This window comes from Lonchura striata, chromosome 4, assembly GCF_050655825.1.
Source record: "Lonchura striata isolate lonStrDom1 chromosome 4, ASM5065582v1, whole genome shotgun sequence".
Taxonomy (NCBI): domain Eukaryota; kingdom Metazoa; phylum Chordata; class Aves; order Passeriformes; family Estrildidae; genus Lonchura; species Lonchura striata.
In genome coordinates this window covers 4,000,115-4,026,556 of record NC_140706.1, presented here as the reverse complement: position 1 = coordinate 4,026,556, position 26,442 = coordinate 4,000,115, and the positions used below count along the sequence as shown (strand labels likewise).

The 26,442-nt window shown below is 38.8% G+C and overlaps 1 protein-coding gene across 3 annotated transcripts in view; it reads right to left on the bottom strand.

The window, feature by feature from the left end:
- The window catches only part of CTNNA2 (catenin alpha 2), a 475,172-nt gene that overhangs the window by 343,925 nt on the left and 104,805 nt on the right, over window positions 1-26,442 (bottom strand). For all 3 annotated transcript variants that reach the window (XM_021535749.4, XM_085578480.1, XM_021535753.4), the window contains exons 4-6: window positions 18,166-18,332; window positions 14,013-14,132; window positions 11,723-11,989 (exon numbers count right to left, since the gene is read on the bottom strand). In XM_021535749.4, the coding sequence (XP_021391424.1) occupies window positions 11,723-11,989; window positions 14,013-14,132; window positions 18,166-18,332 (554 nt within the window). The remainder of the gene's footprint in view (window positions 1-11,722; window positions 11,990-14,012; window positions 14,133-18,165; window positions 18,333-26,442) is intronic.

Here is a 26,442-nt window from a genome sequence, read left to right as displayed (position 1 = left end):
ACCTCCAGACAAGCCCCAGCTGAGAGAGGCCTTCACCCCTGGCTGTGCCTGGCTGTCCCTGGGTGTCCCTGGGTGTCCCTGGGTGTCCCTGGCTGTCCTGGCATTCTCTGTGGCAGGGAAGGTCAGAGCAGGGACCAGGCTCTGCTCCAGGGCCCAGCAATGGCACCAGAGGAAGGGACAGGAGTTCCACCTGAGCTTGAGGAAGAACTTCTCCACTGAGAGCACTGAACAGATTGTCCAGGGAGGCTGTGGAGTCTCCTCACTGGGGATATTCCAGAACTGCCTGGACACAGCCCTGTGCCCTGTGCTGTGGATGGCCCTGCCTGATCAGGGAGGTGGGACCAAATGAGCCACTGAGGTCCCTTCCAGCCTGACCCATCTGGGATTCTGTGCATTCTTCCTTACTTTTCAAGCCTTGAAGATGAACAATGTACAGATCAAAGATGAACAATCTACAGATAAAATATCTCCAGTGTGGCTAAACCCTGAAATCCAACTCAACATTTTCACAAGCAGATATGTTGTACTCCATGAATAAATTCAGTGATTTCTGTACAGACTACATACAAATACCATTTAGATTTTAAATAATAAATTGTGTAGCACAGAGGATGTGCAATTAATCCAAGCCAGCTTTCCTCACTTTGAACTGTAAAAAAAGGGAATATACTTCTGTGGTATTTGTAAATAAGGGGAAATATTTATGAATATCAAAATTTAGCTTCATTCAGTTATACTGAATAATTATTCATCCATATCCCATAAAACTTTTTATTTATAACTAATTTCCCAGCTTAAATATTATTAAATATTTATTTGGGATATCTGTTCATGACAATTCAGAATTACAGACTAACTTAGGTTAGAATGAACTCCTGCAGGTTATATTTTAAACACTTCTTTAAAGCACAGACAACTTCACCATCAAGCCAGGTTGCTCAAGGCTTCATCCAGTCAAGATGAGAACTCCATCCTTGGAGATTTTCCAAACCTCTCTGTCTACTGTTTGAATGGCCTGATCAACTTCATGGGTGATCATGGGTGACTCTTTCCCACCCAATATCCAGAATTTTCTCAGAATCACCTTGTGCCAGTTGCACCTCATCCCACACCATGAACCTCAGTTTTGCTTAAAATAGAACTAATAATTATGTAGCTATTTCCTGATGGCTGGCTATAAATAAATGACAGTCTAGATGTTTATTTTAAACTCTTTCCCAAATATGTCACAAGAAAAACAGGTTTTGGAGTTTTGGGAAAAGGGAGATAGGATGAGAATCAGCTCCATGACAGATCCTGATGTTCAGTAACCAACTTTTTGCTTACAAAAGCTATTATTCTTCAAAGAGAACTTGCTGCCAAAATTCAACTTCAGACTATATTATTGACACCTATAAAACTCTTGCACATATATTAACAAGGAAATAATTGGAAATAATTGTCTTCTTGGAAAAAAGAAAAAAATAGTTGGCAGGAAATCTGGCTAAATTAATTTCTTTAAAAGTTGCAATTTCCCATCACTTCTTAAAAGCCAGTTAATGAAATATGAATGTAAATGAACTGGAACACTTTAAATTTCTTATTAGTTAACTTACATTAGAGCTATAAATCAAGGACTGATACTATAATTCAGTCCTTATAATTAAGTGTTTCAAATCTCTTTATAAATGTTCAGTTTACTGTAAATATACATCATTTTTGGCTGCAGTTGCTGAAATAAAATCCAAGAAAATTAATTCTAATATAATTGAAGATTTGTTTGAAAACTGTCAAAACTTGTGATAAAATCTTCTTTAAATATAGTTCACTATTTTCTCTTCAACTCTTCTTTTTTCCTTAAATTATATCAAGGTTTGTTTACAGAGACATTGCCATGTTTTAATAAATATTAGAGACTTCTGAAAAGTCTCTAATAAGTACTGCTCTAAACCAACTTTCTCTTATTCAGAAGGCAATAAATCATCTCATACACTAATAAACTAGAAGACACCACTTCAAAAATTTAAAATAATGGATAAATTATTCATACTTCGACTAAAAAAACTGAAAATAGCCATATACCCTACATAAATGTATTGTATAATCAGAGTGCATCATTATTGAAATTTTGTGACATTTATCTGCTTTAGAATCTAATTTTCAACCATACCAAAAAACTCTTCACAGACTTTATTAGAAATATAATGCAAAGCAAAACCAAAATGTTGCATTAATAATTTAAAACAATTTTACAACTCAAAAAAAACCCTAGAATTACTGTATCATTGCCTGCATTTTGCAATTAAATGACTTCATTATTATGTGCAATTGCCTTATTTTTCATGAAAAATCTGCTCATCCTCTGGTTTCTGCAGATAGAAAGACTTAAGGAAATTTCAGCAGCTTCTTCAGAACCTCTGCCTAGTTGATTTGTTAAGCACATCACACACTTAACACATTTGTTAAATTCACCTGTTTAGAATGTGAAACCTTCAGGGCAGAGACCATTTTCTAACATAGTTCTTAAAGATTTAGAATCACAAAATCACAGAGTCGTTAAGGTTGGGAATGACCTCTAAGACCAAAAACCTACCACCACCACCATGTTCACTAAGTGCTACATTGTCCTGGTTTAGGGCGAATTTGGGAGGAAGCCTCCAAAGGGGTCCCTCTAGAAAGCAAATTCAAGCAGCTTCTCTCCCCACAGGTTCAGAAGGCATAAATCTGCTTTGAGAAAAGTGGAAAAAAATGTTTATTTAACAAGGAAATACTCACAAACATGAAAAAATGAATAACATTAAACAATGGAATATCTCATTGTTCTGAAGAGGTGGCAAATTCAGAGAGTCCTTTTTGTGGGGTGTAGCTCAGCCTGCTCAGTCCCTCCTGTACTGGAAAATGTTGTGCCCTGGGCCTCAGTAGGCAAAAGGTTTGAACTTTTGGGGTTTTTTTTGGGTTTTCAGTTCAGACCAAGGCTGATCAGTTTCAAGAATAAGAAAAGCTACGGTCTGGGGAATTTTTTTGCCTCATCTAGGTAAAAAAATAACTAAAAGCAAAGGAGAGCGCTGTCCTGCTGTCCGTGCTGCAGACAACAGAGCTCATGAGAAGGAACATGGGGGAATCCAGTGCACTTTCTGCAAACAAACTGAGTGCTTCTCCCCCATTTCACTCTCAGAACCAGTCTTAAAGGTGCAGAAAAGAGCCAGCACAAACAGAACTATTGGGGATACACAGAATTCACAGAATTCACAGAATGACCAGCTTGGACGAGACCTCCAAGATCATCAAGTCCAACCCAGCCCCAACACCTCACCTAAACCCTGGCACCCAGTGCCACATCCAGGCTTTGTTTAAACACACCCAGGGATGGGGACTCCACCACCTCCCTGGGCAGAAAACTCCAGAACTTTATCACTCTATCTAAAAACTTTTTCTGATATCCAACCTGTATTTCCCTTGGTGCAGCTTGAGGCTGTGTCCTCTGGTTCTGTCAGTGCTGCCTGGAGAAAGCCCAACCCCAGCTGAGCACAGCCACCTTTCAGGAGCTGTAGAGAGTGACAAGGTCACCCTGAGTCTCCTTTTCTCCAGGCTGAGCACCCCCAGCTCCCGCAGTTGTTCCTCACAGGATTTTTGTGTTCCCAGCCCCTCACCAGCCTCGTTGCTTTTCCCTGGACACACTCCAGGATCTCAAATTCCTTCCCAAATTGAGGGGCCAGAACTGGACACAGAACGCGAGGTGTGGCCTCACCAGTGCCAAGTTCAGGGGAAGAATGACCCCCCTGCTCCTGTTGGCCACATAAAAGTATCATAAAATCACCCTAGGATGTACATCCACAGGGTTTTTAACACTTCCTGAGACAGTGAATACACAACTGCCCTGAGCACAAGGAAAATACAATTTTAAAGGTAAATGCCACTGCAAAGTGTGATAGATATTTTAGCTAAACAATGCCACAACCACAAGACAGCAGGAAAAACTGCCTTTGAGTAGAAGGCAGCATATGATCTACTAAGGGACCTAGTTTTTCTGAGTAACTTGGAGACAAGACCTTATAAATAAGAGTGTTTGATGTATTTCTTTGTCAGAAGTGCCTGCACTACTGCAAAAATAAATGCTGTGTGCTCACAGGTTTGGTTTCTGCACCTTTGTCCGTGTCTCCTGCAATGCTAACAAGGCTGTTGATCTCCTGTTTAGCAATAAATCCAATGTTCCTACCTGCCACAATGCTTTGTTACACCATACAGCTGGAAGAGTGTGACAGTGCAATGCTAAACTGCAGCTGCTAATGAGCTGCTCTGGAGTGATGAAACAACACAGAAATTATTCACAGGGGCTCCAAGAGAGCTGGAGAGGGATTTTGGACACGGCCATGGTGTTACAGGACTGGGAGAATGGCTGGGCTAAAAGGGATATTGGGAAGAAATTCTTTACTGTGGGGGTTTGGTGGCTGCCCCATCCCTGGAAGTGTCCAAGGCCAGGCTGGACAGGGCTCGGAGCAACCTGGGATACTGGAAGGTGTCCCTGCCCATGGCAGGGGTGGAACAAAATGGTCTTGAAGTTCCTTTCCAACCCAAACCATGCTGTGATTCTCTGACCTTTCCAGGCTGGCTGCATCCCCAGCAGCTTCATGAGCATCCCACTCAGGCAGGAGAGCACAACCACGAGCAGCAGCAGCAGCCCCCATCTTCCAGCCCCCCAAATGTCAATGGAGATGCTGCTTCCCTGAACTAGTGGAGGTGTTCACTTCTCACATACCTAAGCTACAGAAGCATCTCAGAGGTGCTAAATAAACACAGGCAAAATAGTAGCAAGTGTAGTCTAATTAGAACATTTCACTTAGTGCTCTTTTCGAGATATTGTATGTAATTTTAAAGAAAATTTACTATGTTTTTGGTTTAGCACTTCAGATATTCATACTTGCATTAACAAGAAAATAAGAAACCTGCAATAATTTGAATAATAATACAATAACTACTGCTACACAAAACACATTTCCTTATAAAAATGATAATTAGGTGTTTAAAGCGTGTCTTTTCTGTGTTTTTAGTATGTCTAACAAATGTGTGCTTGAGGGCTCACTACAAAAATTCCTTTGCAAATAAACTGGCCTGCTGCAAACAAGTTACATGTATTTTGATAGGGAATCACAAGCAGGAGTTGGTGTGTTGGCAAAAGGCTCTTTCCACCACCAAATGAAGTGGTAGCAAAATGACATGGTTAAATTCCAACAAGTATTTATGATTGCTAAATCCTTCCACAATAGTAGTTTACTATAAAAGAGCATTTCAGAGAGAAAAAAAAAAATTCATAGACATGAAAAAAATAAACCAGAAGCCCACTAGATGGTGCTCCTATCCAGCAAATACAGCTCAGCAGCCCCATTCTCACTGCTAAAGGGGAATGAAGGCAATGAGATCCTAATCCAGTTACCCAGGGTGCTTCCCTTCACAGAAATCACATTTTTGCCATGCATTTGCTTTTCAAATCCTGACATTTTCAGTGCCATCCTATTCTTTGTACTCTGGAGCTGACCCTTTCCACAGTAATACATAAACAAACACACACATACACAGAAGGGGTTGTAATGGGAAATGCAGCAATAACTAAAAGGAAAAGGTTGTTTGGACCCTCAGCATCCTCAGGACCCCAAAAATTTACTCTGATTCTTCCTCATTTGAGACATCAGCTCAGCATCCTCAAACACACACCTCTGCAAACAGATGAAGCTTTTGATTTTAGTGTAAAATGCAATGTTTTGCCGTTGGTTATTATTTTCTTAATATGCAAAGCATGACCAGTCTGATGTTTCCCCACTCAGAAGAGACCTGAGGAGAGAAGAAAGTGCCAAAGTATCTCACTACTGCATAGAAGTTTTAGAAACATTGAGGTGCAGCCTGGCTGCCTTCACACAGCAAATACTTGGCTTGACACTGTTGCAGTGTAAAAGCCACTTCGAGGTGCACTAGGGACAAAAAATAATAACTTGTATTTTGGGGTTCCCATCACAAAAAAATTGTGGACTTGGGGGAATGAGTCTAGATGAGACTCACAAAGATGATTAGAGGGCTGGAGCCGCTCTGCTCTGGAGACAGGTTGGGAAAGCTGGGGGTGTTCCCTGGAGAAGAAAAGGCTCCAGGGAGAACTCAGAGCCTCTTCCAGGGCCTAAAGGGGCTCCAGAAGAGCTGGAGAGGGACTGGGGACAAGAGATGGAGGGACAGGACAAGGGAGAATGACAGGTTGGACAGGGCTTGGAGCAACCTGTGACAGTGGAAGGTGTTCCTGCTCATGGCAGGGGGTGAAACAAGATGTTTTTAATGTCCCTGCCTACCCAAACCATTCTGAAATTCTTCAATATTTCATACAAATCCATATGTGAATTTGTATGTTATCTGAATTTGCAGCACACTTTCCCCAGTGCATTCCTAGTTAAATTCAATACAGAGTTGCTATCATAAATTGCCATTTGCCTGGGCTCGAGCTACTCAAACTCAACAAGTCTGGTTTCAAATTGCTGTTGGATGTGCAGTAATGTTTTTGCAATTGTTTCTTATGAATTTCAGTGGCGAAACAAACACATTTCAATTTTCTTTTCAAAGCTCACATTTTGTCCTGTTCTCTACAGCATCACAAATCACTTGTCTGAAGAACGTATTTACAAGCAAATTGCAATTCCATAAATGTTCTGCAAAAATCCATCCTCATATCATCTAGCAGTTATTTGTCCAAAAAGGAACATTTTAAAGGTAACTTAATGATACAGGATTTTTTTTTCTGTCTGCTACATTTCTGCCACATTTTGACAGCTCCTAATTTTACTACCAAAAAAAAGAGCAGTCTTTGCTACTGCTATACCCAGATACTTCGTCTTTTCAGTTTTTCTGTAATGTTTTCCCCTCATTACACACTTATTAGATCTTTCACTTAATTTAAGGTGCACTGCATTCTCCAGCCATGCAAAATGTTCCTTAAGGAGCACAAATGTATTCACAAAATATGTTATAATAGCCCATTTATTAATTTTGAGCTGCATTTAACAGCCTGGAGGACAGTGACCAGTGTCACCAGACACTTTCTTTCTCATCAAATGTAGTCATCTCCCAGATAACTGACTTGCTCTGTTCAAAAATTCATTAAAGATTGAGTTACTCTGCCTGTAATTTCGCTGTTCAAATGCTGCTTATGACAAAAAATAGTACATTTCAGTATCCTGGGACCTATCCCAAATACATTAATACCTCAAGTACTAAAAATCATTTTAACCACCTCTTCCAAATCTGAACCATATCAAATCATAGAATCATGCCTGAGTTGGATGGGACCCACAAGGATCAACCAGTCCAAGTCCAGGCCCTTCCCAGGACAACACCAAGAGTCCCCCCCTGTGCCTGAGAGCATTGTCCAAATGCTTCTTGAACTCTGGCAGGTTTGGTGCTGTGACCACTTCCCCTTATATTCCTTTAAATTCCTTTATAAACCAGATTATTTTCATACTCAGAAATCAGAGAGCAAAGGGGTGACCCACAGGCTCAGCAGCTGGAGATGTAACAAGGCTCGACACAGCTGGACAAAATACAGAGAAATAATAAATCCAATATTAAAAACTATAAAAAAATATAAAACATCAGATAAAACAACATCACCTATAGAGCTTGCCTGTTTGAATTACCATACATTAAAACTAAGCACTATATATTTATTTTAACAAACAAAATATCATTTTATTCCCTTGGCAAAACTTGCACACACAAACACAAAAGACAGAGAGAAAAGTCAGCTAAGCCATCTCATCAATTCTTTCTGGAGCAATACAGAAAACAAGAGATATTTGCTTTTGGCACTAGTGGAGAAAAGGGGGTTTGGTCCTTTTTTCCTTTAAGTATCTTCTCCTCCCCTTTCTAAGCCAGAGGATTTATAAATTCTATTTAATTTTATTGCAGATAATTCAAGCCTTGCTTCAAACACAGGAATAATCCTTTTTATAGAGTTCTGGTGCATGCATAGTAAATAGCTTTATATTTGCAACACCATTACATCCACCCTCCCAGCACTGTACAAGAATGATAATCCTCATTTTTCATATTCAAATCTAAAGGAAATTATTTAGAAATGCTTAAAATGTAAAGAAATGTAGGTCTGAAACCACTAGAATCTGAATTTCCACTGTGATTAGCACTTCTGAGGTGCTGTCAGCACATCCCACTGACACAGCTCCACTCCTCGGGACTCAGGAATTGTAATCCCAGTCCATATTCTGAGAGCAGGCACCCTCCTACTCACCAGAGATCCCAAGTGCCCAATAAATCCTATTTTTGCCTGTCACTGCCCCCTCTCTATTCCATCAGGGGGAACAATCTGTGTGCAGCCCTTGCCGTGGCACAGACAATCATGGAATCACAGAATTATTTGGATTGGAAAAGCTCTGCCAAGGCCACCACTGACCCATGTCCCCAAGTGCCACATCCCCGTGGCTTTTAAACTCCCCCAGGCTTGGGGACTCCAGCGGTGCCCTGGGCAGCTGTGCCAGGGCTGGACAAGCCTTTGGGGGAAGAAAACTTCCCTGATGTCCAAACTAAACATCCCTGGCCCAGCCTGAGGCCGTTCCCTCTCCTCCTGTCCCTGTTCCCTGGGATGAGATCCCAAATCCATCCCCCCATGGCTGTCCCCTCCTGTCAGGAGCTGTGCAGAGCCACAAGGTCCCTCCTGAGCCTCCTTTGCTCCAGGCTGAGCCCCTTCCCAGCTCCCTCAGCTGCTCCTGGTGCTCCAGACCCTTCCCCAGCTCTGTTCCCTTCCCTGAACAAAGTTATTCCTTTATTTCTAGATATAAATCCATATTTTTACATCCACATATATTTTTGCCCCTTTGCAGTTTCCCTATGCACACCAGTCTCGAGGCCACCTATCTTCATCTCAGTTTGCATCCAGCCCAGTTTCCCGGTCCTTCTCATTACATTTCTTCTCACTCAATAATTTAATTCTCTTTTTATCTACCTCCCCACCACACTCCAGTTTGATGTGTAGGTCCTGTCTCTGCTGCACACCATGAGGGCTATGGGGAGGACACCAGATAAATCCATCCCACAGTTCAACACATGCCAACAAAGCAGTCCCTCCATAACCAGAAGATATGAGAGCTTACCAGGTCAAAACTACCATTTCCTGAGTGAAAACAGAGCCTTTTCAGAGTTCAAAGGAAGTTCTTCAAAAATTTATCTATGCAACTTCCATAAATTTGGCCAACTATCATCAGGAGAAAATAAACTGTGCACCTCCATTTGCATTAAGAACTCAGAAATATTTCATGAGCATAGAATATATGCCAAATTTTAATAAAAAATTACTATTAAGACCAGAAATACCTATTTTTAAATGATCTAAGACTAAAGCAGCAACATGGAAGTGAAAGGACAAAGCAACAAGGCATTAAACATGTTCTTTTGCCATCAATCACTTCAAATAGAACTTTAAAGAAAAAAAATCTACTAAGGAACAGATTTGGGAGCTCTCCTTATTCCTACATAAATTATCTCTGAGGCAATAAATGACAACTATCTTCAAAACTTTGTTGTTAGTAACTCACAGGTGACTTTACACAACCCCCTCGTGTATAGAGTGTGACAATTATCAAAACACCTAGTTAAACACAATGGCTGTGCTTCAAATAGGTAGAATAATTATTTGTATTCTTTGTGATGATATTTTGACTGATAAAATGTTCAAATTATTCACACTGCAGTTATTTGAAGCGCTAAGCCACAGAACACTGATTCCAAATTTTGAAATAATGAAGGTTGAGAAGTGTTAAAATTATGGAAAAAAAACCTGTAAACTTATTTTTAATACAGAATAATAATCTTGGCATATAATGCAGGGTTTAGTAAGCACTTGCTACCAAATATAAACTGATTGCAATTCATATGACTGAGACTGTAAAATAAATACTCTGTGAAATTATTTCCATTAGAAAATACAAAGATCCTTTTCCTTGCTGAAGTAATATACTACCACCATAAAAAGCAAGTATTTTTTCTCCACCACCTTTTAACTCATAACATAGTTTCACTAATCTGTTAATTTTGTTTGTTTTCTTGTTTGTAAAACATAAATTCACAATCACCTCACCACCAGCAGCCATAAATTTTGACTTTCTCTGGAGGTTAGGGATGTCATCTTTGATGCAAACTTAGGTGTGAATAAATCTCACTCAACAGCTAAGCAGTGAGTTAGAAAATACATAACACAATTGTCTCTGTACCCTTGTAAGTCAAAATTTTCATTTAGTTTCCTAAAATGAGAGAATTCCCCAAAAAGGTTGGTTTTCCACACATAATTATGAACAGAACATACTAATATGGCTACACATCTCCCACACACATGCATGGCTCCTGCAATATCACTGAAAGTGGAAAAGACTTTACCTGAGAAGAAAAAGGGTGAATATTCTCATAGAGGCAGGGGACAATATCTGATGTCTTGCACAGTCTTCACTACATTTATTTTCACTAAGCACAACGACTCTCTCTGCATTGGACAACAGCCCTTTTTCCAGAAGGAAGCAGCATCATCAGTTTGGGACTGAGGAGTCACATGTTTTCTGTCCCTGTTTGTCAAACCTTTGCTGTCCACAACATGCAAAGTTCCACAAAAAAGCCAGAGCACAGTCACACCAGAGAGGGATTTTATTCCCAGGATCTTACCAACCTGAGACCTGTGAGCTGAGAAGGCCTTGAAAACGCTGAGGAATTCCTTAAATCTTAACCCACATTTTGCAGGAAACCCACAGATGTAAGAACAGATGGGGGAGACAAGCACAGTCCAACATGCTGTGGGAAAAATAATGTTTTAAAGATATCACCTGCACTACATCTCCACCTCCAGCCCTAAATGCAGAAGGACTGAGCAGCTCCTGACTGCTTGTGACAGATGCTGGGATTGCAGCCTTGTGTCTTAATCAAAGTGAAAAGGACACCATTCCCCAATAATAATTTCAACAAGTCTTTGCCTTAAGTCAAAATGAAAGATGAAAATATTGTCAGAGACTGTCTGGAATAACCTTTTTGTTCATTGCCTGAAGAACAATCCTCACATGTGAGATAGGGAGAAATCATCAGACAAGATTGCTAATGAAATTAACAGCCAAACAATTAGCTGTCAGGAAAGTTGCTTAAGCAAAACTGTATCTATTGCTGGAACAGAGGCTGCAGCACTTTGCCCGCAGCTGAGCTGACTGCTATCAACTCTGTTTGAAAGATGCTTTTTCCATGCCTTTGATTAACATAATTCATTATTCAAGTTGAATGTTAATGTTTCCAGGACACTGAGCTCCATCACCATTTTTTCATTTTTTTTGTCTTTTCTTCCTGACTTGCTAGAAAAACATGATTTTACCACTCAAGTAACCCAGTTTGGTGACCAATCTTGGTCACCAAATTGCCAGATTAATCAGACTATGCATTTTCTAGAACCATGAAGTAAGATTTGTCAAGGATCCTAAGGATAACAAGAATTTATTTTTCTCACTGTCCTAGCATATCATTTTGCATATGAGCACAAATAACTCCTTGTAATTCCAGTCCATTAGCAGCAAACAACTATTCCTCACCAAAACCAATACAAATCGATGTCTCTGTGGAAATGGATGTGAATGAAAAGGGGAATTTAAGTCCTGTGTAGGAACAACTTAGCTAAAAGCTGTACAGATGGTGCGGAGCAACACTTCATTCTCCCCACCCTGCTGATACTCACATCAAACTCATTCAAAGCAGCAGCGAGCTCCCCTATGCCGGTGTGGCCCTTGTTCTCATCGGTGGGCGAGGTGGCCTGGGCAGCGTTGGAGATGCCGGCGATCGCTTCCTGCACTTGCTTGAAGACGTAGTCCCTGTTGGCCCTGGTGGCCGCGACGTCGGGGTGGCGCAGGAAGGCCTGCGAGGCCGTGTACAACATGGTGGCGTTCTTCTTCAGAGCCCCGCGGGCCGCGGCCATCTCGTCCCTGCAGTGAGGGTCCTTCAGCTCCTGCGTGAGAACACACGGCTTTTAGGGCTGCAAACAGAAGGGTTTGCCTTGGAACGCGTTGCCTTGAGCATCCCGGCACGGACGCCGCGCAGTGGTTTGGCAGAGATGGAAGCCACGGCAGAACCCACCATGAATCACTGACAGAATTCCCCTCCTGCCCAATAAAGTCCTTCTGTGTCACTACAGCTGTTACACTCTGCTCGCAATATCTTATCAAAGAGTCACTTCCCTTTTGCAAAAACCCATTCAAAATGTACATAAAACATTCAAAATTACTTTTCCCGAGCTGGATTCCTTCTGCTGATCCATAATGGCAATGCAAGTGCAACACTCCTGGTTGCAGCAAGTTCTTTGTCTAATTACTACACCTGTATCCGTTATAAAATTATCATAAGGTACACTTTTAAAACATCAAACTAGAAGTATTACACAGATGAGTATCATAGAATTAAAGAATTAATTAGGTTGGAAAAGATCTTTGAGATCATCCAGTCCAATCTATGACTTAACACCATATGGTTTTAGCTCTTAAAAACCTAATAAATATGCCTCTCAATGTTTCTATTTTGCTTTTTTTCATATTTTACTCTATACCTCATATCATTTAGAGTTTTTATATTTAGAATATGATAGATACTTTCTTTTGTTTTCTCTGACAACAAGAATCAGATACTGCACGTTATCAGAATCACATATTATTAACACCTGATATTTTCAGTTATTGTATATCACATTGTCCTTGAAAGCCTTACAAATATTAAGGCAGCTCTCATAATATTCATTAGAATTAACAAAATATTATTACTTACACTTTAAAATTATGAACAAACCAGTCTTGAGAGCTGAATAGTTTATTTATGTCCACACATGGAATCAATCACCAACACTGAAAAAGGACACAGATATTCTGGATTTACAGGTTCTACCCACTGATTAATTTCAACCACATCTGGCTGGCAAGTAACAGTCTTCAGAGAGAATTTTTGCCATATTCTTGTGTCTTCAATGAGAACTTGAGACATAAACATCCATTAACTTTCACATTTTCCTCTTTTTTTCCATAGTTGCAGCTCTGTTTCCACAGGGAAAGTGTCTGAATGTACCCAAGAGCATTCTCCATATAGTGTCTAGATCCTACATTTTAATTTATTTGCCTTAGTCAGATGGAGCAGGGAGTTGAGCTTGATGATCCTTACAGATCTCTTCCAACTTGAGATATTCAATTATTCAATTTTAGTATAACTGTCAAAATGCTGTTTTTTCAGAAAAATGCCCGACAATCATGATTTAGAAGAAAATTGCCATTACTGAAATTCAGAAAATAATGTAAATAGGTGGATGAATATGGAAAGCAAGCTTTCCAAATCCAGTGTTCAATGCAGTAAAAAGATGGCCCATCACTGAATTATTGGTGGTATTCAAATATAATTGAAGTTGGAGAGACCTTATACAACTCTACAGTGTCTTGAAAAGAGCAAGGTTCAGGGGAAAGCTATCTTTACTGCAAAGTTGTACAATGACCAGATTTGAATAAATGTTATCATGAATTTCTGGTCTCTTTTTCAACTGCCTTAGCAATGAATAATTTTTTATTTTTTTTTCAAAAAATATCTGAAAAATATTAATAATGGTTTTAAGCACAAAGTAGATTTCTGTTTCTCCTAAACTTGAATTATTCTGAACTAGCAAAGAGTTTGTGCTTTAGCAGCTGTCAGAGGAACCTGAAATCTGCATAGGTTAGAATTAAATGGGAATAATCATCGAATTAAAATTATCCTTAACCTCCTGAATCACTTCCCTTTTCACCCTTCAATCTGTTATTAACTGAGGCCTCTTGGAAGGTACTCTTAAAGAAATGGCACTTGTGAAACACTTCATCACATTCCAAAATAATCAGTGTGATTAAATTATAGGCCATAACATAGCACCTATTGGCTCACTGTACATTTTAAACCAGACTTGGGACATGAAACAGGAGAACTTTAGGATGAAGTTGGACTTTTCCAACCACTCCTGTACTCACCTGTTGTCTCCTCGCAGCAACATAGTTCAGTTTAACCATTTCCTTCCCAAATTCCTTAAAACGATTGGCTAAATCTTGCTCATTCGTTGCATTTTTCACAGCTTCTAGTGCCTCCTCTACCTAGAACACAATAAATCAGCTCTGTCAGCATTTTAATCCACTCTTTGAAAAATCACTCTGAGACTATTCCACCCAATACTCTGTTTTACATGGATCCAATTTAGGTTTCACATCCATCACTGTACAGAAGCTTTATGAGAGTCCCATGAACTTTAATTAGGTTTTTAATAGAGCAGCTGTCACTCTGCATTACTGTCCATTTACTGTGCTTTGGGATCATGTAAAACTAATGTTTTAAAGATATCACTGCCCACACTTATCAAATGAAATATTTAATATCTATGGGGTTCAAAAGAAAACACATGAGTATGTTCTTAATGTGTGCTACAGGATTTATGGGAAAACAAAGAAAGTTATCACTTCTGGACAAGAAATATTTAAAAAGGACATTCAAACTAACCATTAAGGTTTAAATTTACCCTGATAAATCCAAAACACTCTATCTTTGTGAAACAAATGATCCCTTCAACACAGATTATTTGTATTGTTTCTTTTTTTCTCAGCTCTGAGCTTTCATTCTTTGGTTACTAAATACTGAGAAAAAAAATTACCCAAAAACCTACACCTGCATTTTTGCAGTGATGCTGTAGCTAACAGACAAAAATATAAAATTCCAGTTATACCAACAAGTTGATCCAAATGTATTGTAAACCTTTACATAATGCAAAGCCAGAAGAATATCTAAAGGCATAAAATGCTCTTTTCATGCAATAAGTAAAGGAAGCATTACTGTGACTAGATGGGAATTCAAAGTTGTACTTCTCTCCCTGGCAAGATAAAAATGCAATTCCAATCAAAAACACTGAGAACTGAAAGGATGCTACTGATCCTTCTTGATAAAAGCTATTGTTCACCTAAAAGCTGCAGTTCATAAGAACATGCATAACAAATCTTCCCCTCAAAAGGCAAGGGCTTATTGGCATGGAGACAAGCAGGGGTTTGCAGCTCTCCAGACACGGCTGGGAATTGATAAATTCAGCAGTAGCTGGTGTCTAATAGTTTAGAAAGGCACAATTATGTGCAGAACCCATCTTTTTATTGCTTGAATTACTATGTGTTTTCCTACCACTGAGAGAGTATATTTTCATTCTGAGCTCTTACCTACTTACTGCAGATTTACAAATTACAGGGCAGTAGAGTAGCAAACTTATACATTTCTATTGGAAAATGAATAATTCAGGAACATAAATTCATAGCTGTTATGTTCAAAATTATAAACCAAGTTCTGCTGATTTACAAGCTACAAGATTGTTCAGAATCCAAGTTACCTCTTCTTTTTACTCTTAAGGAGAACAGAGTTTTTAAAATGAACTGACTGCCTTACCATTAACACAAATTACAAAATCATCCTTGTATTAAATAATTTGCTCTTGCAGAACTTCTTCCAAAATACGCACATTTTCCTTTATAATCAAGAAACATTTACATTAAAATACCTGACAGTTTCATCTTTACTGTTTGCAATGCCAAACACAGGCATGAAAAATTGATACACATTTTTCTAAATCGTGCTCCATATTAAATAGAATTCCTGAAAATTCTGCAGAGCTTCCACTCTGATAATCAGATTTCAAAGGATGCTGATCATACTCTATCAAATGTCATTCAGGGCTCAAGACCACGGAATTCAAAAGTAAGAAACCAGTTATGGAAAACAGTAGAAAGGACAGGAGCACAAGCTCCTTTTTAGTGATATTTTTATTATTACAATTTCTTTTTTACAAATTCATACTGGGGTACCTTCTCCATCCTTGAGAAAACACTCAACTGATCTGTTCCTCTGATTAACTAGCCTAGAGTTAATTACAATAGATCTATAATTCTCTGTGTGCATGACCACATATTATAATGGTACATGTTTTTTTAATGTGTTACAAAAGCTTCTGCAATAACCACTATTTCTAATTTTAGCAGTGCAAAAGATAACCTGAATGCAATGACCAAGAGTCCTCCCAGAAAGTACCTGCATATATTCCCCCTAAAACACTAATTAAAATGCACCATTTCCTGGGAAGCCTTTGACATGCTTTCAGAGAAAACTGATTACAGCACAATTCAGCATAAATCAGGCTTCATTACACTGACATGCAGAATTATTTTAGTTCATTAATTTTATGGGTAACTTATACAAGTCTTTGAAGGTTACCTTTGAGTCAATAAAAGAGCTGTTCCTCTGTCAATTTTGTATAGTATAACCACTTTTCCCCCTAGTAATTCATCTGTCTAAAAGCAGTTTGCATTGTAAAGTGGTAAAATAAGGATATTTGCATGTTCAATCCTCAGAAATAACTTACCCTTTTTAACATGAATTAAAAGTGACAGTTAAGGCCCTTATGTTGAATTGTTGCTGAAAAGAACCAGAGATCACTGATTTCTGAAACCACACTTGTAATACCATTAGGTAAATGCAGAGGTTATAAACCACACTTCCAGACATGGCCCTTCTGGGGTGCAAACTGTGCAAATAAATACAGCCACTTACAAACCAGCACTGGACATTTGCATTTTACATAACAGAGTACTCTGCTGAAAATGGGAAAACAAAACTTCTCATGAAAGAGCTTGAATACAAATTTTCATCATAATGTTCAGAAAAAAACCTGGTGCTTATGATATTCAAGCATTGGCCTTGCTAGGAAAGGACAATTTGAATTATAGTTACATGGAGCATTATAGAGAGGAAAAATTAAAAGCATATTGGAGAGAGACACTGCTTACACTGCACGTAACCAGAGCCATGTGCTGACAATTCTGAGAGCAGCATTTTATTCATTAAAGCAGAGCTCACTAGAACCTGTGCTGAAAAATCGGCCTCTTTCCTTATGGAATCTGTTTTCCAGCTATTCACGTTATCTGCACAGTTTGCAAGTTGAAAGGTTTTCACTGTTTTTCCAGAACATGAGATTGTTGTACAGTTACATTGTCAAAAAGACAAATTAAAAAAAAAAAAAAAAGAAAAAAAAAGGAAATATTTTTTGAACAGTTGCTAAAATGAAGCAACTCTCCATTTCTTCTGTTAAACTCACACATGCACTCTGCAGGTTTTAAATATTCTGCATATGATTTTCTGCACCATCTTTTTTTGTTTCAAAGGTTTTCGATGATTTGTTTCTGCAATGAAAATGTAACAGTGCAACAGCTAGGGAGGGTGGAAAAATGTACTTCTTAGTTTCAATTGAAAATCTTTTTAATAGTCCTGTATAAAAATGTGAATGATGGTGGTCAAAAGTGAATATAAATCTGTCCAAACTATCTGGTAATCTTTAATTCCTCTTCATTCTTTGATTAGACAGTTGTACTATTGTCTCTCTCCAAATTAAAGGTGTGATCTTTAAATATATTCAGAAGTCGCAAAGAGAAAAAAAAAAAAAAAAGAGTAGACTACTACAGTACCTAAACTGTGCCAGAAAACAAAAATACTGGAAAAGTAACTGGGATAAGATGTGAGGGGAGCAAATGCTTCAGTTTAGTTCAGAGAGCTGTTTAACAGCTCTGTGTTAGTCCAGTCACTGAAGATGGCTCACAAATTTTGCTTTAAGTGTTCAAATATTAATTTCTGCAGAATTAGAAAACTAATGAGACTAATGCAGAAATGTATTAACTCCCACTGCTGATCCGCTTTAAGAGAACCAAGTGGAGAGCAAGGACTGTGGACAGTTGTTGCTATAGGACACGTGAAAGCACAACACGAGCTACTGCTATTTGCAAGGTAAAGAAGAAGTTTTATTCTCTGACTCCAACTTTTATACTTTTCCAAAGGTGACAGTGGATTGGAGAGTGAATGGGCCACCTCTCCAAAGACACTGGACAAACTACCAGTACATCAAGTCTCTCCACCCCTATGAAGGAATGCAAAACAATATGTTCTTTATAGAAAATTGTGTGAGAAAGTTTTCTAACAGAATGTAAACCCAGAAGGTTTTAGAAAATCTTAAGAATCAGGGTGACAGACAGTCACCTCCCCAACTGACTGATCCCCAATTTTCCACGCACAAGGCACACAAACCCAACAGAGAAGGTGAAAAACACCTACGATTTTGAGGTGCGAGAGGAGCCTCATGACATCAGCCATGTCAGCCAGGATGAGCAGGCGAGTGACGGCCGAGAGCAGGGCGCGGGCGGCGCGCACCATGGTGCCCCTCTTCACCGAGGAGCAGGGGTCGTCCGCGAACTCCGACGAGGCGACGCGCATCGTCTCTCCTGGCAGCGGAACACAAACGGTGCTCAGGTTAGCTTCAGGGCAGCCCTCAGCCTTGTGCGTTTAGTTTCTATACTTTGTGGAAGAACAAAGTGCTGCTGAGGAAAAAAAAATCTGAGAACCACAAAACCCTTGGATTTAAAGCCCATCCAGCTCCACTCCAAGAACACCTTCCCTTGTCCCAGGGTAATCCAAGCCCCGTTAACTTCTCCTTGGGCATTTCCAGGGATCCAGGGGCAGCCACAGCTTCCCTGGGCAACCCTTACAGGGCCTCCCCACACTCACAGGCAAAACTTCCTTCCCACTATTCCATCTAACCCTGCACCCTGCCAAGAATTCCTTCCCAATATCCCATCTAACCCTGCACCCTGCCAAGAATTCCTTCCCACTATCCCATCTAACCCTGCACCCTGGAAAGACTTCCTTCCCAATATCCCATCTAACCCTGCACCCTGCCAAGAATTCCTTCCCACTATCCCATCTAACCCTGCACCCTGGCCAAGAATTCCTTCCCAATATCCCATCTAACTCTGCACCCTGCCAAGAACTCCTTCCCACTATCCCATCTAACCCTGCACCCTGCCAAGAACTCCTTCCCACTATCCCATCTAACTCTGCACCCTGCCAAGAACTCCTTCCCACTATCCCATCTAACCCTGCACCCTGCCAAGAATTCCTTCCCAATATCCCATCCAACCCTGCACCCTGGCAGTTTGAAGCCATTCCCCCTTCTCCTGCCACTCCACGCCTTGCCCCAAGTCCCTCTCCAGCTCCTCTGGACTCCATTTAGGCACTGGAAGGTCTCCCTGGAGCCTCCTCTTCTCCAGGCTGAACAACCTCACCTCTCCCAGTCTTGCTATGATCCACAGATTTTATATTAACCCAACTTTTGCTGTTGTTAAAAAAAAAACAAAAACTGTATGTCTTCAGTGCAGAAACTCAAAAAGAAAGTACTTGCAATGTGAAATCAAGGCATATTTACATTGCTTTTAAGACCATTACAACATTTAAAAAAATCCCAGATGGCAAAACTTCCCATAAAACAATGCAGATAGTAGGGGAGGGATTTATTACAGCCACAGTGACCAATTCCCATCAGAACTATTTTCCTTATTATATTTACCATTAGGACTGTGTGTTCAAATTATCATTTGCAAATTATCATTTGGATGATAAGTTGGTAATACAAAATTTCAAAATACAATTCAAGTGGCTCATTTCTAAAGCTACATATTCCTCTTAACTTTCCATAGGATTGGCAAAACTCTACAAATTTCTTAGGAGACAACAAACAATCCTTGCTAGATAAAAGGAAAAAAAAAAAAAAGAAAATTTCTAAACATACTTAAATGCTATATTGCTAAGCATCACAGAGCTGAAATTCAAGGCAAAAAAAGAAAACAAGGTTTCTGGAGGGGGACAACAGTTTTCTGTCCCTACCTTCCCATGAATTTTACCTGTGTGCCAAAAATCACTGAAATTAGGAGCAAGGAATTCTGATGCCTCAAAGATTTTTTTTCTAACACACACTTTAATTCAAACAGTTGTTTGCAAAGTTTTAACCACAACTCTTGGCTGAGAATGTTTAAAAATTGGGACTAAAACTACACTATTAGTATTAGTATTATTATTGACTCAAATATTTCCTGTAAAAGGAGATATTGAGAGCGACCACAGAACAGCTGAGAGCCCAGCATGTGAGCGAGGGTTGGATGTGAGTTTCCTAACTGGGAATTCAATCCCAGTGCAGGACTGGCTTCATCTAACCAGTGTAACATTGTAAGGCATCATCTTCCCTCCAATTATTTATTGAGGGAAACCAAGAATCCCAGCGTAAATAAAGAGTTTGCTCCAAAATGCACTCTTGGAGCATACTGAGCTGATTGAACCCAAGGGGACACAAGCAACCACAGGAAACCCCAGCAAGGTTTTCCATTTATTTAAGCTCTATGTAGGATTCAGATGAGATGGAAGTGATTCCAAGCATCCAGCAGCAAAACCCTTGTAAGTGAAAATACTGAATTTTAGAGAAATTCAAGATGAAATGGCAGCCAAAGCAAGCTTTTGATTTTGGAATCAAATGCCTGAAAATTGTTTAACTTCCATTTTGGTACTGAAGAGATTTTACTGTTTTCTGTTGAATTAACAGTGTGTAGCATCAGATAAATATTTATATTGGACTATGAAAGAAAGAAGTAATATTTGATAATTGGCCAGTGGCATCAGGAAAGCAAGAAGGAAAATTATCTTCTTAGACTTGAATATCCAAGGAGATATCCCTTGCAAAAAGATTTAAAAATCAACACTCAAGGGCAGAGGAAAAATGCACAGAGGGTCAAAAGGAAACAAAAACAAACAAAACCAAAAACCCATTAAAAGAGTTTGAATTAGATATTTAATCTTAGAAAGCTCACATCAGGTGAAATAAATCTCCAGAATAATGAAGTAAAAATTATTAAATAGACACAATCAAATAGGCAAACCAAAAAAGTATGAGTATCAAAGTTCACAGCAGGTTGTTTAAAACATAACAAGATCTAGTAGTTCACAATTTAGAATCTAATAACCAAAGAAACTAGCAATTATGGTGAGGAAGGCTCATCTGTCTCAGTGCCAACTAACATATTTTAATCCTTTTACGGCAGTGGTATCAAACTACTCTTAGGCTAAAGGTATGAGTGGAGCTTCAGCTAGCCCAGTTATTTTTTTAGAGAAACCTTTTTATCTGGAAAAAGTCAACCCTGCATTTAGCTATCCATTTCTTTCCAAATGCATTTCAAGTTGCTCTGTAATTTATATTAAATTACTTTCAGTGGAAATTGTGTCGACACAAGAAACACAGACATCTGAAGCCATCAGGTCTGCTTCCTTGCCACTGCAATCAGTCAAGTGATAATAATTAATAATAATCTTAATATGATAATAGCTACACTCATAAACTTATCAAGCTTCCATCTTAGAAACAGCTCAGACATTTAACCCCAATTAATCCTATGTGAAGTGGGAAACTCGCTCCAAAATGAACTCCAGAATCTGACAGGTTCTTTCCATTAGAGACACTTTAATGCCATACTGCCTGTATTTGTAGATAATTTAAATCCATTTCTTCTCATGACCCATTTGTCCTTCAGTTTCACTGTGTGCTTCTTCCACTCTTGTCCCTATTGTCCCTTTTTGGCTTTGTGAATTTTTGTGAGGAGTCCTTACAGACTAGAGGAGGCTCTTCAGTCCCTTCTAATTGCACACAATACCCATTTCTATAGTCATTACAGCAGCCCCATGAAACAATTCTGCTTCTGGAGTACAAATGATAAGAACTGCAGGTTTCTAGGACCATTTGCAGCTATGAGAAATACTCATGGAATCCCAGAATATCCTGGGTTGGAACTGTAGGGATCACTGAGTCCAGCTCCTGGCTCTACACAGGACACCCCAACAATCCCACCATGTCCCCAGAGCTTAACAGCAAAAATCTATCAACAGATGATTGCAGAGATCACCAATAAAAGCTACTGGAATTTCATGAGCAGACTTAAGGTAAAACATCTACCTGTGAGGAAAGGATTGAACCAAAACTTTCAATGGTTAATAGATAGAGGAAATGTAATTTTTTCCAAAGCCTTGAAGTGTTTACTTAAGACATAGAAGATGGGCACAGAGTAACAATCTAGAGAACAGCTGCAATCAGTAGGGGATGCTGACAATACACCAAACACCTGGAAATAATTACTAGAACAATGACAAATTGATTGGATGTACCACTCCTGAGCAGTTCCCAAATGGAAGAAGTTAATAAAGCTGCAGTCTAATTAATCAGTTTCTTTCAGATTTTTCCTTTTGTTCTGCATGTTCAAGATTAAAAAAAAAAAAAGAACAACTGATCCATGACATAATGGAAGTATTTTAGAGTGCTCTCGTCATAATTAGAGAAAAAGCACTGTTATGAAGATATCCTAAATTATAATAATGTATTGACCCAAACTACAGACCCAAACTGGGTCTGTATATTAGGAATAATGAGTTGCAGACTCCATATAAAAGAGTGAGGATTATACTAAATAATTGTTAATTAGGTATATTTAAATTATGTAAGCAGGTGTTTAATCTTTTCATCATGGATGTGGTCTTCTTTAGAAGAAACAAAATCTCTAAAATACAAAGATCTGCAATTTTATCCCCCCTTAGGTTTGTCTAGAAATTCACCAAATAAAGGAGGATCACTCACTTTCCATACCAGTATATATCTGAACAGTCAAATTTTAGGAATAATGACCTTAATCTGGTCCTGGTTGGTTGGTTTCTCACTGTCTATATTCCTCCTACCTTATTAATCACATTGATTATTCACCACATCTCTTAAAACATCATATTTTGTTTACAGAACTTTAAAATCCAGTCTCCATCACTAAACATGTTCAGTATTAAATTCTGTTTGACATTATCAGAATGTGGGAAGTAATTTGTAAATACAAATATGCATCAAAAATTCTATTCAGAATTCTAAAAGCTTCACACAAATGGCTGTTTAGTCTTCCTTTTCCTTAAAACTTTTTTCCTAAATCTTTACTGCTGTGTTCTCTAAACTCATCTCCTCTTCCACTTGCAGCTGGGACTTTGTTCTCCATCTGTGGAAGGATGACCACTGTTCTCATTGTTTTAATGGATTTCAAGGCCAGAAAAGGCAATCTCTGATCAAGCCTGATCTTTTCCTGTCACATTTCAGCTCCTGGAGCTGATTGTACAGACAATTCAGTTCATTTCCATTTGATTCACTTTACATTTGATATTTAGACAGAGTGATGGAAGATGAATCACTCTGCATTTTAAAGCACAATGGATATCCTTAAATCTAGTAGGTATTTTAGATTCAATGTTCTCTCTTTGTCAATGTTCTCTCTAGATCCAAGAACATACCACATTATTCACTTCATGGACCATTAAAATACGTAATTTTAATTAACCCAACTGCTTCTTTCCTGAGGGACTGAAAATAGCAAGAATACAGAACTTTCAAGATATTTAGCCAATATCTATGACAATGTAAGACAATTTATCCATGAATGTTATGTTTTAGGAAGAAATTTTCTAATTAATACCCAGATTAATAGTGCATTTGGAACATCACTGATACACTTAAGTACAATAAAACACCAATTAAATTTCAATTCAAAACTAAATTGTTTGGGATGTGAGGATACATTAGCATCTCTAACCCCTCTTTGTCTGCAACTCAGTTACTCCAAGGATTAACATCCTTCAGGTACTAAAGTGATCTGCCTTAACTGAACTGGAGAGTTCAGGGAACATCAACATGAACATTTTAGATGCTCAGCACTGTGTCTGGGAACACAAAACCACATTGGACCTCTTGAGATATCAATAAATACAAAGGCAAATTTAAAAACTCAATCTCAACTGAATTATGATGTAGCTTTATTTGTATCATGGCAAAAACCATGCTGCTGAACCACAGTGTTTAACAGAAACATGGAATCACTGAGAGGTTTGGGATGGAAGGGACACCAAAGCCAATCCTGTCCCACCCCCTGCCATGGGCAGGGACACCTTCCACCATCCCAGGTTGCTCCAAGCCCCAATGTCCAACCTGGTCTTGGGCACTTCCAGGGATCCAGGGGCAGCCAGAACTTCTCTGGGCACCTGTGCAGAGCCTCCTCACACTGACAGAGAACAATTATTTCCCATTATCCCATCTACATCTACTCTTAGTTGAAATCTCTTCTTCCTAGTCCTATCAGCAAGTTGTTCAGCTACCACTTTTCCCACAACTTCTATGTTCATACTAAAAATTTGAAATCTCTAATTTAAAATAAGTATCTTTATCTAAATGCTGCAAGGTTGCATCAAGAAGCCTATTCAAAATTAGTAGAATAGTTCATCACCTAAACAAGAAACTACAGTGGAAAATGTCAGGAAAAGTTGCTGCCTTTCTGGTGAACTGTGCATGGTACATTTATTAAAATCATTATTGTAAAAAAGGACTAAAATGAATGGAACTGACAAAGAAAAATCTGTGAGTCCTAGTGATTAACATCTTAAGTTTAATCATTGATTTGGTTTCTGTGTAACAATTTATTAATTTAAATAGAATTTTCATTAACAAATTTAATGTATCAGAGCAATGCTCTCCACTTATAGAAAAGAATAGAAAGGAGCAACATTTGAAAAGCACCCAAAATTCATGGGAAAGGAAGCACTCCAAGAAGACAACTGTGGCATTCAGCTTTAGGCACACAGATTCCACCATTCTGGACATTTTCATTCTGGCGCTTGAAGAGACTCACAAATACTGTACAGGAAAGCAAGCTCAAGGGTAGATTCTATCTGTGCCCAAGGCACCATGAACTAAGTTCAAAATCATAATTAGAATCAGTTCCATCACTCTCTATCATCACATTAAAAAAAAAAAACCATCCAATAAAGAGCTTATTTGAAATTGGTATTTTTTGAGATAAACTTCAGTTCAAAGTGTTGATATTTTCCAGCAAGATGCGTTTTCATAACAAATTTCAATAAAAAATCCCAGTGATCTGTGAAAAAGAGGGAGTAGCAAGTTGATAATGTCAGCACATGGAAAGCACTGTGAGGAGGGGGAGGGATTAATGATGAGATTAATCAATCTGGTGGATTATCAACTCCCTATTCATTTTGAGGGTCACTTTTGTATTCCTGCTAATTTATCATTTTCCTTACACTTAGATCCTACCTAACTGTCTTGACAAAAGCAGTAAGAGAAGCAGGGAGCACTACTTAATCTGGGGAATAAACATGGCTGAAAGCAAAAAAAAACCCTTCCCACAACCCCAGCTGGGATTAAGAGGACTGGCACATTAATGTTGGACAGCTGAAAGGTTTGCAGCCAAGAAAGAAAAATAACAGGAAAAATTTCAATACAAAAATTTAGTAAGATACTCCAGTGTGAGAGAGGATGAGAAAGGAGAAAAGCAGACATTGGAGAGTCCTCAGCATAGGGAAAATCTATGATATAGACTAACAATAGGAAAAATATTAAAAACAAGGAAACAGAGAGATACAATACAGAGAGAGCATCTGCAGACTTATACAGAGAAATAGATGAAAGGTACAAGAGCACTTTAAAAAATTTATTTAATTTCTTCTACTAGTTCACATAATCTGCACACATTGTTTAAAATAACCTATATTTGAGAACCAAAGGTTCTAAAATCATACTCAAAGCTCAACTTACATGAAAATTCAATTTATCTTTCCAAAATTGGGAATTACATTCAAAAATTAATTTTTGAAGACTACAAAACCAATTTTGACTTGGCAACATTTTAGTAACCTAAGAATTTATTGCCAGTTTCAGTGGGAATTCACATACATGCAGTGACACCTATGTGTTAATATAAGAGCTCCTTTATATAACTACACTCATTGCTTGAATGTTTAAAAATTGCAAGAGCTTCTGTGCAAAGATATAATGAGATAACTGAGCTTCATGGTGTGAATTTACATTCCAGTGCAGAGATCAAAACACAAATAATCTATAGCCCTCCATCAACACCCAGAAAGGCAGATTGCTGTTGTGCACAGAAATAGGCTCATAAACAAGACATGATTATCATTAGGTTTGTAATGAGAACAGAAAGAAATTATCATTAGTCTAAGCCTCTATAGGTAATAGAAAAAAACTATGGCTGAGTGTTAGGACTGTACTTTCTAAATACCTGGGCATGGCAGAAGGGAGGCTGAGAGGAATCAAGGCTGGAGATGGCTCTGAGTAACCTGGTCTGGTGAAAGGTGTCCCTGCCCATGGCAGAGATGGAACTAGATGAGCTTTAAGGTCCCTCTCATCCCAAACCATTCCATGATTCCATGATGTCCATCCTTTACTGGATGCAGAGCAAAACAGTCACACAGTATGAGGAAAATGCTGAGGTGCTAAATTCCTTCTTTGCCTCAGTCTCCAACAGTAAGAGGAGTTGTCCTTCAGGTACCCAATGCTCTGAGCTGGGAACAGAATGAAGCCCCCCAAACTGATCCTACTCCTGTCATTAATGAATTTATAGAATCTTTGTTTATTGGTTTTCTATGCCAGCAGCCAAGTTTCACTCTTAGCTGGGCTTTGGC